Source organism: Stenella coeruleoalba (genome assembly GCF_951394435.1).
Source record: "Stenella coeruleoalba genome assembly, chromosome: 4".
Lineage (NCBI taxonomy): Eukaryota > Metazoa > Chordata > Mammalia > Artiodactyla > Delphinidae > Stenella > Stenella coeruleoalba.
Genome location: NC_137149.1, coordinates 114,880,196 through 114,893,723, shown reverse-complemented (window position 1 = coordinate 114,893,723; position 13,528 = coordinate 114,880,196). Strand labels below are relative to the sequence as shown.

The window sequence follows — 13,528 nt, the reverse complement described above, 5'->3', positions numbered from 1 at the left end:
ATTCTGCTCTGCAGTAGTTATTTCCACTATTTTATCTTCCAGGTCACTTATCCGTTCTTCTGCCTCAGTTATTCTGCTATTGATCCCATCTAGAGTATTTTTAATTTCATTTATTGTGTTGTTCATCGTTGCTTGTTTCATCTTTATTTCTTCTAGGTCCTTGTTAAATGTTTATTGCATTTTGTCCATTCTATTTCCAAGATTTTTGATCATCTTTACTATCATTATTCTGAATTCTTTTTCAGGTAGACTGCCTATTTCCTCTTCATTTGTTAGGTCTGGTGCATTTTTATCTTGCTCCTTTATCTGCTGTGTGTTTTCCTGTCTTCTCATTTTGCTTATCTTACTGTGTTTGGGGTCTCCTTTTTGCAGGCTGCAGGTTCGTAGTTCCCGTTGTTTTTGATGTCTGTCTCCAGTGGCTAAGGTTGGTTCAGTGGGTTGTGTAGGCTTCCTGGTGGAGGGGACTAGTGCCTGTGTTGTGGTGGATGAGGCTGGATCTTGTCTCTCTAGTGGGCAGGTCCACGTCTGGTGGTGTGTTTTGGGGTGTCTGTGGCCTTATTATGATTTTAGGCAGCCTCTCTGCTAATGGGTGGGGTTGTGTTCCTGTTTTGCTAGTTGTTTGGCATAGGTTGTCCAGCACTGTAGCTTGCTGGTCGTTGAGTGAAGCTGGGTGCTGGTGTTAAGATGGAGGTCTCTGGGAGATTTTCGCCATTTGATATTATGTGGAGCTGGGAGGTCTCTTGTTGACCAGTGTCCTGAAGTTGGCTCTCCCACTTCAGAGGCAGAGCCCTGACTCCTGGCTGGAGCACCAGGAGCCTTTCATCCACACGGCTCTGAATAAAAGGGAGAAAAAGTAGAGAGAATTAGTAGAAGTAGGAAGAAAGAAAGAAAGAAAGGAGAGAAGGAAGGAAGGAAGAAAGAAAGAAAGAAGAAGGCAAGAAGGAAAGAAAGGAGGGAGGGAGGGAGGAGGGAAGGAAGGAAAAAAGAAAGAAGATACAGTAAAATAAAATAAAGTAAAATATAATAAAGTTATTGAATTAAAAAATAATTATTTAGAAAAAAAGGATGGATAAAACCTTAGGACAAATGGTGGAAGCAAAGCTGTACAGACAAGATCTCACACAGAAGCATACACATACACATTCACAAAAAGAGGAAAAGGGGAAAAAATCATAGATCTTGCTCTCAAAGTCCACCTCCTCAATTTGGGATGATTCGTTGTCTATTCATGTATTCCACAGACGCAGGGTACATCAAGTTGATTGTGGAGCTTTAATCCGCTGCTTCTGAGGCTGCTGGGAGAGATTTCCCTTTCTCTTCTTTGTTCTCACAGCTTACAGGGGCTCAGCTTTGGATTTGGCCCTGCCTCTGCGTGTAGGTCGCTGGAGGGCGTCTGTTTTTTGCTCAGACAGGACGGGGTTAAAGGAGCCGCTGATTCGGGGGCTCTGGCACACTCAGGCCGGGGGGAAGGGAGGGGCACTGCGTGCGGGGCGGGCCTGCGGCCGGCAGAGGCCGGCGTGACGTTGCACCAGCCTGAGGCGCGCCGTGCGTTCTCCCGGGGAAGTTGTCCCTGGTTCCCGGGACCCTGGCAGTGGTGGGCTGCACAGGCTCCCTGGAAGAGGGGTGTGGATAGTGACCTGTGCTCGCACACAGGCCCCTTGGTGCTGGCAGCAGCAGCCTTAGCGTCTCCCGCCCGTCTCTGGGATCCGCGCTTTTAGCTGCGGCTCGCGCCCATCCTTGGGGTCCACGCTTTTAGCCGCGGCTCGCGGGCAGGCAGATACTTAACCACTGTGCCACCAGGGAAGTCCCCTGTATGTAACCTTTTGAACCATGTTTTTCCTCTGGATATATGCCCAGGACTGGGATTGCTGGATCATATGGTAAATCTGCTTTTAGTTTTTTAACAAACCTCCATACTGTTCTCCATAGTGGCTGTACCAATTTACATTCCCATCAACAGTGCAGGAGGGTTCCCTTTTCTCCCCACCCCCTCCAGCATTTATTATTTGTAGACTTTTTATTTTATTTTATTTGTAGACTTTTTTTTTTGTAGACCTTTTTTTTTTTTTTTTTTGCGGTACGCAGGCCTCTCACTGTTGTGGCCTCTCCCGTCGCAGAGCACAGGCTCCAGACATGCAGGCTCAGTGGCCATGGCTCATGGGCCTAGCCGCTCTGCGGCATGTGGGATCTTCCCAGACCGGGTCACAAACCCATGTCCCCTGCATCGGCAGGTGAACTCTCAACCACTGCACCACCAGGGAAGCCCTTTTTTGTAGACTTTTGATGATGGCCATTCTGACTGGTGTGAGGTGATACCTCATTGTAGTTTTGATTTGCATTTCTCTGATGAGCCGTGTTGCGCATCTTTTCATGTGTCTGTTGATCACCTTGATGTCTTCTTGGAGAAATGTCTGTGTAGGAGTTTTGCCGAATTTTTGATTGTGTTGTTTGTTTGTTTTTTTGATATTGAGCTATATGAGCTTTTTGTATATTTTGGAAATTAATCCCTTGTTGGTCTTGTGGTTTGGAAATATTTTCTCCCATTCTGTAGGTTTTGTTTTTGTGTTGTTTATGGTTTCCTTTGCTGTGCAAAAGCTTTTAAGTTTCATTAGGTCCCATTTGTTTATTTTTGCTTATATTTCCATTACTGTAGGATATGGATCCAAAAAAAACATTGTTGCAATTTGTGTCAGAGTGTTCTGCCTATGTTTTCCTCTAGCAGTTTTATAGTCTCCAGCCTTACATTTAGGTGTTTAATCCATTTTGAGTTTATTTTTGTGTATGATGTTGGAGAATGTTCTAATTTCAGTTTTTACATGTAGCTGTCCAGTTTTCCCAGCAATGCTTATTGAAGAGATTCTTTTCTCCATTATATATTCTTGCTTCCCTTGTCATGGATTAATTGACCATAAGTGTGTGGGTTTATTTCTGTGTCCTCTGTTCTGTTTCTGTGTGTTGATCTGTGTGTGTCTGTTTTTGTGTGAGGGGCTTCTCTTTTCTAACTCTCTTGGCCACCACCTAAAAATCAAGGGCTTCTTGTTACATTCCCTCACTGGTTCTTTCGGCATCTCACTGCCCGCTTCCTTCTGGTCCTTTCTGATTGAACCCTCTGCATGTCTCCTAACCTTCTCACATTTCTCTTTAACCTCTTTGTTTAATCTTCTCCAGCCTCATTCTCATCTGAGAGTCACATCAGAATCATCTGTGGGTCCTGGGAGTTCCATGACAGGTTGAACATATGACTCAGCACATGCACTTCTGGGTCCATGTGTACTTTTACAAATGGCATTATTTATAGCAGCCAGAAGTGGAAACAACCTAAATGGTGTTAGGATAAAGTGAGGACTAGACCAACAGAAGGTGTTCTACCCATACAGAGGATAGTATTCAGCCACAAAAAGGAAGGAATAGTGGAATGAAGCACTGACACTTACAGTATGGATGAACCTTGAAAGCATTATGCTGAGAGAAAAAAAAGCCAGACGTAAATGTTGTATGATTCTGTGTACTTGGAATGCCCAGAGCAGGCACATCTATAGAGAAGGAGAACACATTAGTGGTTGCCTAGTCCTGGAGGTGGGGGTACCTAGAGAGAGACTGCTCATGGATCCCAGGCTTCTTTTTGGGGTGACAAGATGTTCTAAAATTGATTGTGGAGACGGTTGCACAACTGTTTGAATGTACCAAACCATTGAATTGTACACTTTGAAGGAATTGCATTGTATGTGAATTATATCTCAAGGATTGTCACAAGAAAGGAAAGAATCATATGTGGAATCTTTAAAAATTGTGCTGGGACCTAACCCACCTCCCCTCCCCCTTCCCACGTGTCGAATACTTGACCCATTTGGAGCTGCACGAACAATTCTCAAGGCCAGTCTCATTGGACAGTCACTGCCATCACTGAGGCCTGGCTCAGCCCTTTCTCTTGGCCCCTTGTCACCATCTGTGGTGGGAGTGCTCATTCCAGCCGTGTCCCAGGGTTATTACGCAGGTGGGTCAGGGCCCCCAGACAGTGGCTCTTACTCAGACATGCAGATTGTTCAGCTCAGTCTGTAGCCACATCTGCGAGGTTGGGAACAACAGCCTTGTTGTGTCTGATTATTCAACTCTCTGCAGCAGACTTCTATCCACGTGCATTAGGCTGCTGGGGCTGCCAGAGCACATACCCAGCCTGGGTGACTAAGACACACAAACTTATTTTCTCTCAGTTGTGGAGGCTGGACCTCTGAGATCAGGGTGTCGCACACCTGGCTTCTCCAGAGGCTTCTTCCTTGGTGTGTAGGTGGCCGCCTCTCGCTGTGTCCTCACGTGGCCTTTGCTCTGTGCAGGTGCATTCCTGGTGTCCCTTCATCTCTCAGATCAGCACCGCCCCCATTACTTTGTTCTTACTTTGATTACCTCACCAGAGGTCACGTCTCCAGGGACACTCATGTTGGGGTTAAGGCTTCAGGTTCGTCAGTGGCCTCCAGGTCGCCGAATTCCCTGGCTCTTCCACGTGTCTTCACTTCCGGGCAATGAGCACTGATGGCTCTTTCCTGACTCTTCTCCTGCTTCTGCATCATCATTTCCATTCCCTTTTAGCACATTTTCCCTATTTGTTTATTCACTTCATGAACCGTTTTTTTTTTTTTTGCATATTACTTGAAAAGAATAGCCAATTACTAATGAAATTTGAATAAATGGAATTAGAAAATTTTTCGTGATTGGATAACCTGACAATAATGACTTTATTATTTTAGTGAAAATTCGAAAATTTAATAAAGCCAAGCCACAGCCTGATGTACTTGAAGAAGAAAAAATCTATGCTTACCCCAGCAATATTACCTCGGAGACTGGATTCAGGTAAGTGTGGAGTAAAAGATTAGTGAAAGAGATTTAAAAGTTTATTCCATCTGGAAATCTAGAGACCATTCTGATGCTTGGAGTTTAAGGACTCTGCATATGTTAAAATATGTTTACAACTATGTTTGATTTGTTTACTTCCTCTCAGCTGTGGTGAAACCAAGTCTAAAGAAAGAATCTCATTTGGGGATATTGCCTTGGCTTATAAAATCTAAGAAAAAGTAACGGATATAATGTGCTGTACTGGAAACTAGTAGAGATCCATTTGCAAAGAGACTTTTGGTGAACATGTGTAACTCATGAATACCTTGGTTCTGTGCAGGACTCTCTCAAGCCTGGAAGAGATTGTGGAGAAGCAAGGAGACATCATAGTGTACCTGAAGCGGCACAATGCCCTGCTCAGCCAGCGTCTGCTGGCCTTCACGTCCTCTGACCTCAGCTCTCAGCCAAGTGGGATTTGACAGCAATTCCAGAGGAGCCAGAGTGATTTAGACTGACCGGCTACCTGACAAGCTGTCTTAGGGAAATGTAGCTTTGCCAAGTAACATTCTACAATTTCTGTTGGAAACCTGAATTTGGTTCTCACCTGTGTGGCTGTTTAATAAGTTGGACTCGCGGATCATTTGAAAGACACTTTGTAGCGCCTCGCGAACTCAAGGGGAATGTCTGTTTTGCACATTTTGAAATTATTTAACTGCCTGGTTTATCCTAGGATCAAAGGTATAGATTAAACATCTCCTTGACCAGCACTTCTTCCATACTTATTGGGACCTGGTAATAATTTGGCTTTTTATAGAGGAAGTCTAAAATGACAACCTATTTACAACTGGGCTTGAGTTTTTCCCACTTTTATACTGGTGAGAGAAGTCATCATTTCTCATGGTTAGTGTTTTTTCCCATGGAGCCTTATGTATTTTATATGCTTGTGTGGTATTGGATAGCCTTGGCCCTTATGGCTTTTATAAGAATTTCATTACTGTAGGACCAAGGTCTCACTGGATGATTTACTTTGCAGCCCCTACAGGTTTCCATTCTCCAGAAATAAGATTTGAAGATTACTTGGACCAGCATTAGACCGACCAGTGCTGCCTGTGAAAGCAGGAGCGCCTGCCATTGGCAGCAGCTGAAATAATTAGAGAAGACTTCGGGCTTTCTCTTTATTTTGGCCCTTCTTTGAGAGGTAGCCATGTATTTCAGTATTGACTGTCTTTGGATTAATAAGTTCAGTGACAGGAAAGGGGTCTTCTGTAGCTTTAAGTTTGAAAGAAAAAAAGAATATGTTTTTTAGTCTTGGATTATACTTAAAAATTATGAAAAAAATGTCATATCAACATATATAGATATTAAACATATCTAATTCTCCGGATAAAATGAAGCATATTTATGAATAAATGGCATTGTTTCTCCAGTTTTCCTAGCATGGCCTTTTCATGTATCAGTTTGCTTTTGGCACCTTTACATGCTGCCTCAGAAAGCCTTCTGTGTGAAAGCTTAACATGAGGGAAGGGGATATGTGTGATTATGTATGCTGCTGAATTTCTTTTTTATTTAGCTGAATAATCAATATTTGATTTAAAAATCCTTGAGCTATACATAACTATTTGGCAAGGGATGTGTTCATTGAGTCATACCATACATCTGAAGGGCAAACATCTGTTTCCTTTAGATACAGCCATTGCAGAGCATTCTCAAGGTTTTCTGCTGAGGTCAAGGTGATTGTGTGTCACCTGTAGTCAAAACCATTGAGTCCCAAATTGAAAACATTCACAAACTAAAGCCAAAATTGTATTTTTAAAGTTAAGATTGTATCCAAGTTTCCTGATTTTTCCTTCCTCTCTTTTTTTCTTTTTTCCTTCCTTTTTAATATGTCTCAAAGCCATTGCCTTCTGTGGAAACCTGTCTCTATGTTCTGGAAGAGCTTTTGCCTTTAGCTGTTTTCCTTAGGGAAAATACATGTGGTAGATGGTTAATTCTCATTTACTTTTAAATTCAGTTTGGATCTACAGTCAGTTTCTAAGGTTTATGTGATGAACATTGGTTTACAGAGAAAGGTCTAGTTAAAAAGTTAGAATACTCAAGTTCCGATGGGCTGTCTGTATAATCACCAACACTTTTCTAAACTCAGTACTGAACATTTCAAACAATCAAAGAAAATGAAAGAAAGGAATGAACAAAACAATTTAAATGTTAATCATTCTGCGCACCAAGTAGATACTGTGCTAGCACCGTGGATACAAAAATTAATAAGACAGTCCTAGCTTGTAGCTTACATTCTAAGGAGAGGACTGGGATTTCCGGGCTCTGTGCTAAGTGAAATGATGACACTAAGCCCAGAGTGCCATAGGGGCTCCGGCTCAGAGAGTTTCCTGGGGGGAAAGGCTTTAGGTATTCCAGGGAAATTTATGAGTAAACAAGAAGGTCAAACAACTACAGATGATCATCTGCACTGTGTATAGCTTGAGCCCAAAGGGTGGTGCTGGACATGGGAGGAGGAACGACCAGTGGCAGATTCTGGGGACCCTAACGCTCTCTAGGCCAAGGGGCCTCCAGTGGAATGGGGCCCACTGAAGTGTTCTAGGCAAGGAAGTGGCAGTCGGTTTTAGTTTCAGAAGGATCAGACTGCCAGTGTGGTGTAGGAAAGTGGGTGGCAGAGTATGTGGAGCTGAACTAGGGCAGGTAAAGTAACATTTTATCATGGGTATATATGTATATGTCTGTATTGTATTTCTATATTGTTAATTTGGGGATTTTATTTCAAATGACAATAGCATCATGACTTACTGAATTTCTTTGAATACTAATGAATTAGAGCTTTTTTCCTCCGTATTCTTTGGCCTTTTACAAATCTTTTGTGATGTACATGTGTAAGTCTTTTGCTTATTATTCTCCTGGGATATTCTTTTTCTAACAAACATCTTCTTTTATATATAAGGATAGTCTTCAATTTATATTTGTTGGAAATATTTGCTAGTTTGTTTTGGGTTCTTTTGCCACGTACTCTTCAAACACTACAGCCTGGATTCTTTCCCTGTAGCACCAGTGGAAAGTTCACACAAATGAATTCCTAAAGCCACATCGGGTGAGAGCCAGCAGTGTTTGAGGGAATTTTAATATACCCATGCTTGGGACTTCCCTGACTGTCCAGTGGTTAGGACTCCGTGCTTTCCCTGCTGAGGGCCCAGGTTCGATTCCTGGTCAGGGAACTAAGATCCCACAAGCTTCACAGTGCAGGCAAACACACACACACACACACACACACACACACACACACACACACACACACACACACACACACACACACACACACACACACCCTGCACCCCCAGGCTTCTGCTTTTTCTCTAAGGCACGGTTCTCTAGCCTTGGCACTATGGACATTTTGGGTGGTATAATCTTTGTTATGGTGACTGTCCTGTGTGTTGTAGGATATTTAGCAGTATTTCTGACTGCTGGGATGCCTGTAGCAACCTCCAGTTGTGACAACTAAAAATGTCTCCATACACAGGCATTTCATTTCATTTAATACTTAACGTTTAGTTGAGAGCCAGTGTGCACCAGAGAACAGGGGTCAGTCAGACAGAGGTGGTTTCTGTTCTCATGGAACCTACATTCTCGTGGCGGGGTTGGGGCATGACGGGGGGAGGAAGTGAACACAGCAGACAGACAAGCCAGTATCGGGATTGAAGAATGCAATTTTCCTTCTGTAAGTTAGGCCTCATGGAGATTCTGATGTTAATATGACTTGTGGAAAGAATTTAGCTTCCATGTTCTGCAACCATTCAGAAAACAGAATGGCAAACAAAATGAACTTTACGTTCTCTCCCCATCCTTTTTACAGAAGACACTGTTATTTGGTAATCTCGCAAACTGATCAGAGATGCTCTTGTGAGCCTTGAATACAAAACTCCCATTTGTTAGCCTCTTGAATTCTTCAGGAAACAAATCTTGAATATATGCCAATCACAAATCACAAAAATTTCAAAACGTTTCCTAGGTTTCCTAAGGAAGGTTGTTTATTTGTAAACCACGTAAGCCTGTCTCTAATTCTTCCCCTCGCAGCCTCTCTTGTCTGGCCCAGCTTTTCATCCTGCTGTTCCACTGGAACTTCTTATCCAGGCCAAGGGTAGGATACCTCTTACCAGGGCTGAGTGCCCTCCTCAGCCTGCCTGCACCTTTCCTCTCAGTTGCCCACTCCCTCCTTGATTGATTTTCTTTACTCCGGCTTCCAGGACACTGCAGCCTCCTGGCTTTCTTCCAGCCACACTGGCCTCCTGTCCTGTCTCCTTTGCAGGCTCCTTTTCTTGGTGTTAGTGTCTCCTGGGCCTCTTCTCTCTCCATAGGCACTCGCTCTTGCTGACCTCATGGCTATAGCGCAGTGTACAAGCTGGCCACTTCCAGGGGTGTCCTCCCTGACCTCCAGACGTGTATACGCTGCTTCTCTTCTAGATCTCCGCTGCAACGACTGAAAGGCATTTTGCAAAGGTGAGCTCTCCTCCACAGCCTTCTCTATCTCCACGGGGGTTGCTGGCTTTTCCTTTACAATAGAGTCAGACTCCATCACCTTCACATGGATTGTTGCAGTAGTCTCTTAAGTGGTCTTTCAGATTCTAACCACCACTCTCCCCCCGCCCCTACCCCCCACCACCACAAGCATCAGTGTTTAGTGTAGCTGCCAAAGACATCTTTCTGAAACACATTTGACATAGCGTGTTACTCTGAGGTTTCCCTAATCAGTAAAATCCCAAGTCCCTGGCAGTGACCTCCAGGGCTCTAGAAGATCAGCTCCCACCCACCTCACCTCTTTCTGCTCCTTCACTTTCTCTGTTTCAGTCACATTGTTGTTTCTGGACTCTGAGACACGTCCCCACCTCAGGACCTTGCACCCCTGTTCCCTCAGCCTGGAATGATCAATTCCTAGGTAACTTTACCTCCTTCAAGTCTTTATTCATGTCTCTTTCTCGGTGAGGCCTCCTCCCCACTCAGCCCCTTCTATCTCCCTTACCTTAGGGGTTCAGAATATGTCATCTCAAAATATGTCACTTTGGCATATTGGTTATTTTGAACTACAGTTACTTGAGAAACATCCACTACAAGAAGTAAACTCTTGGAACTTCCCTGACAGTCTAGTGGTTAAGACTGCGCTTCCACTGCAGGGGGCACGGGTTCGAACCCTGGTCGGGGAACTAAGATCCCACATACCCTGCAGCATGGCCAAAGCAAAACAAAAACAAAAAATCCCAAACAACAACAACAACAAAACCCTACCACTCATAAAAGTCACTTAAGAAACAAAAAAACAGAAGTAAACTCTTACCCTCCTTTTTCCCTGAGAAAGCAAGAGATAAATCTGCCACGTGAAAGGCACCCTCCCCAGTGAAACTGAGCAGGACCCGGCAGGGCTCTCCTGGGTACAAAAGCCCCTCTATGTCTCTGTTTCTTGTTTGTTTGTAGAAAAGGGCTTTAATCTCCTAGGCCTTCTCTGAGTTCCAAAGAGCAGGCACAAGCAGTTACTAATTAGAGGAGTGAGGGAATGCAGACACAAAGGAAAAGCAGTCAAGAAACAATACTGCAGAGATAAAGAGTCCTGCTTCCTCCTCAAGTGCTATACATAGCAATCTGCTGCATATCTTTGAGTTGTTCAGCAGGAACTAAGACCCCACTCAGGTGGAGGATGTTGACTACAAGCTGACCACAAGCACAGACTGGTTGGAACCAGAAGGTTGATGATTAAGTTTCCTGGAGCCCCACCTGGTTATCTCACCACCAAACAATCAGAAGAAAGTCATGTACCCTGCAACCCTCACCCCAATTGTTGCCTTTAAAAGCCTTTCCCTGAAAACCATCTGGGAGTTTTGGGTCTTTTGAGCATGAGCTGCCCATTCCTCTTACTTGGGCCCTGAAATAAATGCTGTACTTTCTTCACCACAGCCTGGTGTCAGTAGACTGGCTTTGCAGCATGGTGGGTGAGTGGACCCAGGTTTGGTCTGGTAACACCAGGAGGGTAGAAGACATCCTTATCACCAGACAGGGAATTTAGGGCCAAGAAGGCTGTATAAACAAACCTTGTGTAGTGGAGGAAAAATAATATTCCTCTATCCTTTTAGGTTCTTGGTTGACACCCGTCTGTAATAAAAGATAGTAAACAGGAGACAAATAGAAGTTTAATAACATGTATACCTTGTGCATACATGGGAGATACCCAGGAATACTGAATAACTCCCCCAAGTGGCCCAAGCCACCACCTTAAATACCATCCAGCTAAGGACAAAAGATGTTTGGGAGTGGGAGAGCTGGTTATGGGAGGCTACAGGCAAAGCACAGTTGACAAGAGTATGGTTGTTACACAGATTTAGGTCTTTGCCTTCTGCATTGGTAACACTTTATCAAGATGTAGAGTCATCCGCCTCTTTTTGGCACAGAGAGGGAGATACCCTTACAAATAGAGATTTCATTTATAAATGTAAATGTTTCTTACAAAAGGGTAGCTTCCTGCTTGATCACTTCTTCACAAGTCATCTTTTTCTGGGGCTCCCATGCATACAAAATTAAATTTGTTTTTCTCCTGTTAATCTGTCTTATATCCATTTTATTATTAAACCAGCCAAAGAAACTAGGAGGGAAGAAGGGAAGATTTTTCTGCCTCTACACCCTGTTTGTGTTTTTCCCATTGCACTTCCCACCTTCCATATTATATAATTTACTTATTTACGTTGTTTTTCTCTTCCCTGACTGGAATGTAACATCCCAATTTCAGATGTAGCAAAGATTTAAAAGTAAAAAATTACAGCCATTATCCTGCATGATACACAAGTGCACAAAGACATGTAAAATTATGGCAGTAATGTTTATAATAGTGAAAAATGTGAGAGGGAAATATCTCAATATGATAAAGGGATTTCATAAAACATACACTGAAATGGTTTCAGGTGATTAAATATATATATACAAATACACATATACTGATATAGAAGTTGGCTGGTACCATATATAAAATTAAGAATAAACCTACCAGTATGGGAAACATATTTACTATGCAAGAGTCAAATATTCCTATTTAAGATTTTCATTTTGAAAAGAAATAATGCAACAGAAAACAGACAAAGTTAGTAGGAAACGTCAGATATGTTCCCATTTACTTCAGAATTAAGACAAAAATGTCCACACATTATTCTGGAGGTTCCAACAAAATATTCAGATAAGAAAAAGAATATGGGTCTTTATAGATTGAAAAGGTAATGAAAATTACCTTTACTTGCAGATAATATGATTGAATACCCAGAAAACTCCAAAGATCCTGCTAGAAAAGCTTTTATTAAAAAATACAGAAATAAAAGCATTCAGTAAGGTGTCTGGGTGAAAACTTAATATGTAAATATCCGTTGCTTCATACAAGCAACTACCAGTTAGAAGATACAGTTCAAGAAAAAGCCCCATCTATAATAACAACAAAAAAGATTAAATCTTTTTGAAGACAACTTAAGAACACTACTGAAAGTTACAATAGAAGACTTGAAAGGCGTGGCATGTCCTCAGGTAGAGACTTGACACCAGAAACATGGTGATTCCTCCTCAGTTCATCTATGAGAGGACTAATGCTATAGGATATTGGGCCCATTATTATAATAACAGTAACAAACAGTGAGATACTGTCCATGAATAGTCAGATCAAAGAAACGACATAGGAAATAAAGACATAGACCAAAGCATATATGGGAATTTAGTACTTAAAGGTGACACTTAAAATCACAGAGAAGTGAGCTCAATAAGTAGATGGTATTAAGACAACTGGGTAAAGCACCAAGGAAAAAACTTAGGTTATTAGCTCTACCTTACAGTTTGTAACTTCTGAATCAGCTGATTCAAAGATTTCATAGTTTAAAATGAAACTATTAAAGTATTAGAAATAAACAATGGGGTATGTTTTCAAAATCATCTCAGAGAGGGGAGCTCTAAGAGTTTTTAGGATTGGCATAGAAGCCATAAGTGGAAAGCCTGATATATTTAACTACATAAAAATTAAAGTTTCCCCTTGGGAAAAACTGTTGTAAGATGAACATGACAAAAGTTATAGGACAAATAAACTGGGTAAAAAATATTTACACTTCAAGTCACAGGCTGAGAGTGTGATTTATAATAAGAAATATATATTTGACACAGAGCTCCTAAAACCCTTGAAATTTCCTACGTTTAACAGCAATGGGAGCATCTTTTCTTATAATATTTGGTCTGTTGTCATCATTTCTTGAATAGCTCCAAAGCCAACCGCAGCTGAACTGAGTTTCATGAGGTGACTTTTGGAAAGGCCCTAAGGATTGGGGTTTGCTGCCTGGGAAACCAACCGAGTGATCAGAGGGCTGGAACTTACAGTCCCCTCTCTACCAGCCTCCAGAAAGGGGAGGGGAGAGAGGCTGGAGGTTGACTCAGTCACCAGTGGCCAATGATTTACTCATTTGTGCCTTTGTAAGGATGCCTCCCTAAAAACCCCAAAAGATGGGGCCCAGGTGTTCTTGATGAGCACTTGGAGATGGGAAGAGGGTGCTGTGCTCAGGGGGGCGGTGGGGGGCAGTGGGGGGCAGGTCCATGCCCCTTCCCACACACCTCGCCTTATGCATCCTTTCCATCTGGCTGTTCCTGAGTTATTAGAAGAAACCGGCAATGTAGTCAGTGGAATGTTTTCCTGAGT

At 42.7% G+C, this 13,528-nt stretch overlaps 1 protein-coding gene across 6 annotated transcripts in view; it reads left to right on the top strand.

Annotated features, from left to right (window-relative positions):
- TMEM192 (transmembrane protein 192) overlaps positions 1 to 6,635 on the top strand; it is a 29,848-nt gene extending 23,213 nt beyond the window's left edge. For 5 of the 6 annotated variants that reach the window (XM_079920865.1, XM_079920867.1, XM_079920866.1 and 2 more), the window contains 2 exons: positions 4,743 to 4,845; positions 5,168 to 6,635. In XM_079920865.1, coding sequence (XP_079776991.1) covers positions 4,743 to 4,845; positions 5,168 to 5,306 — 242 coding nt within the window. In that variant the 3' untranslated portion in view covers positions 5,307 to 6,635. The remainder of the gene's footprint in view (positions 1 to 4,742; positions 4,846 to 5,167) is intronic. The other variant, XR_013828254.1, reaches the window with a different exon arrangement.
- The last annotated feature ends 6,893 nt before the right edge of the window (positions 6,636 to 13,528 follow it).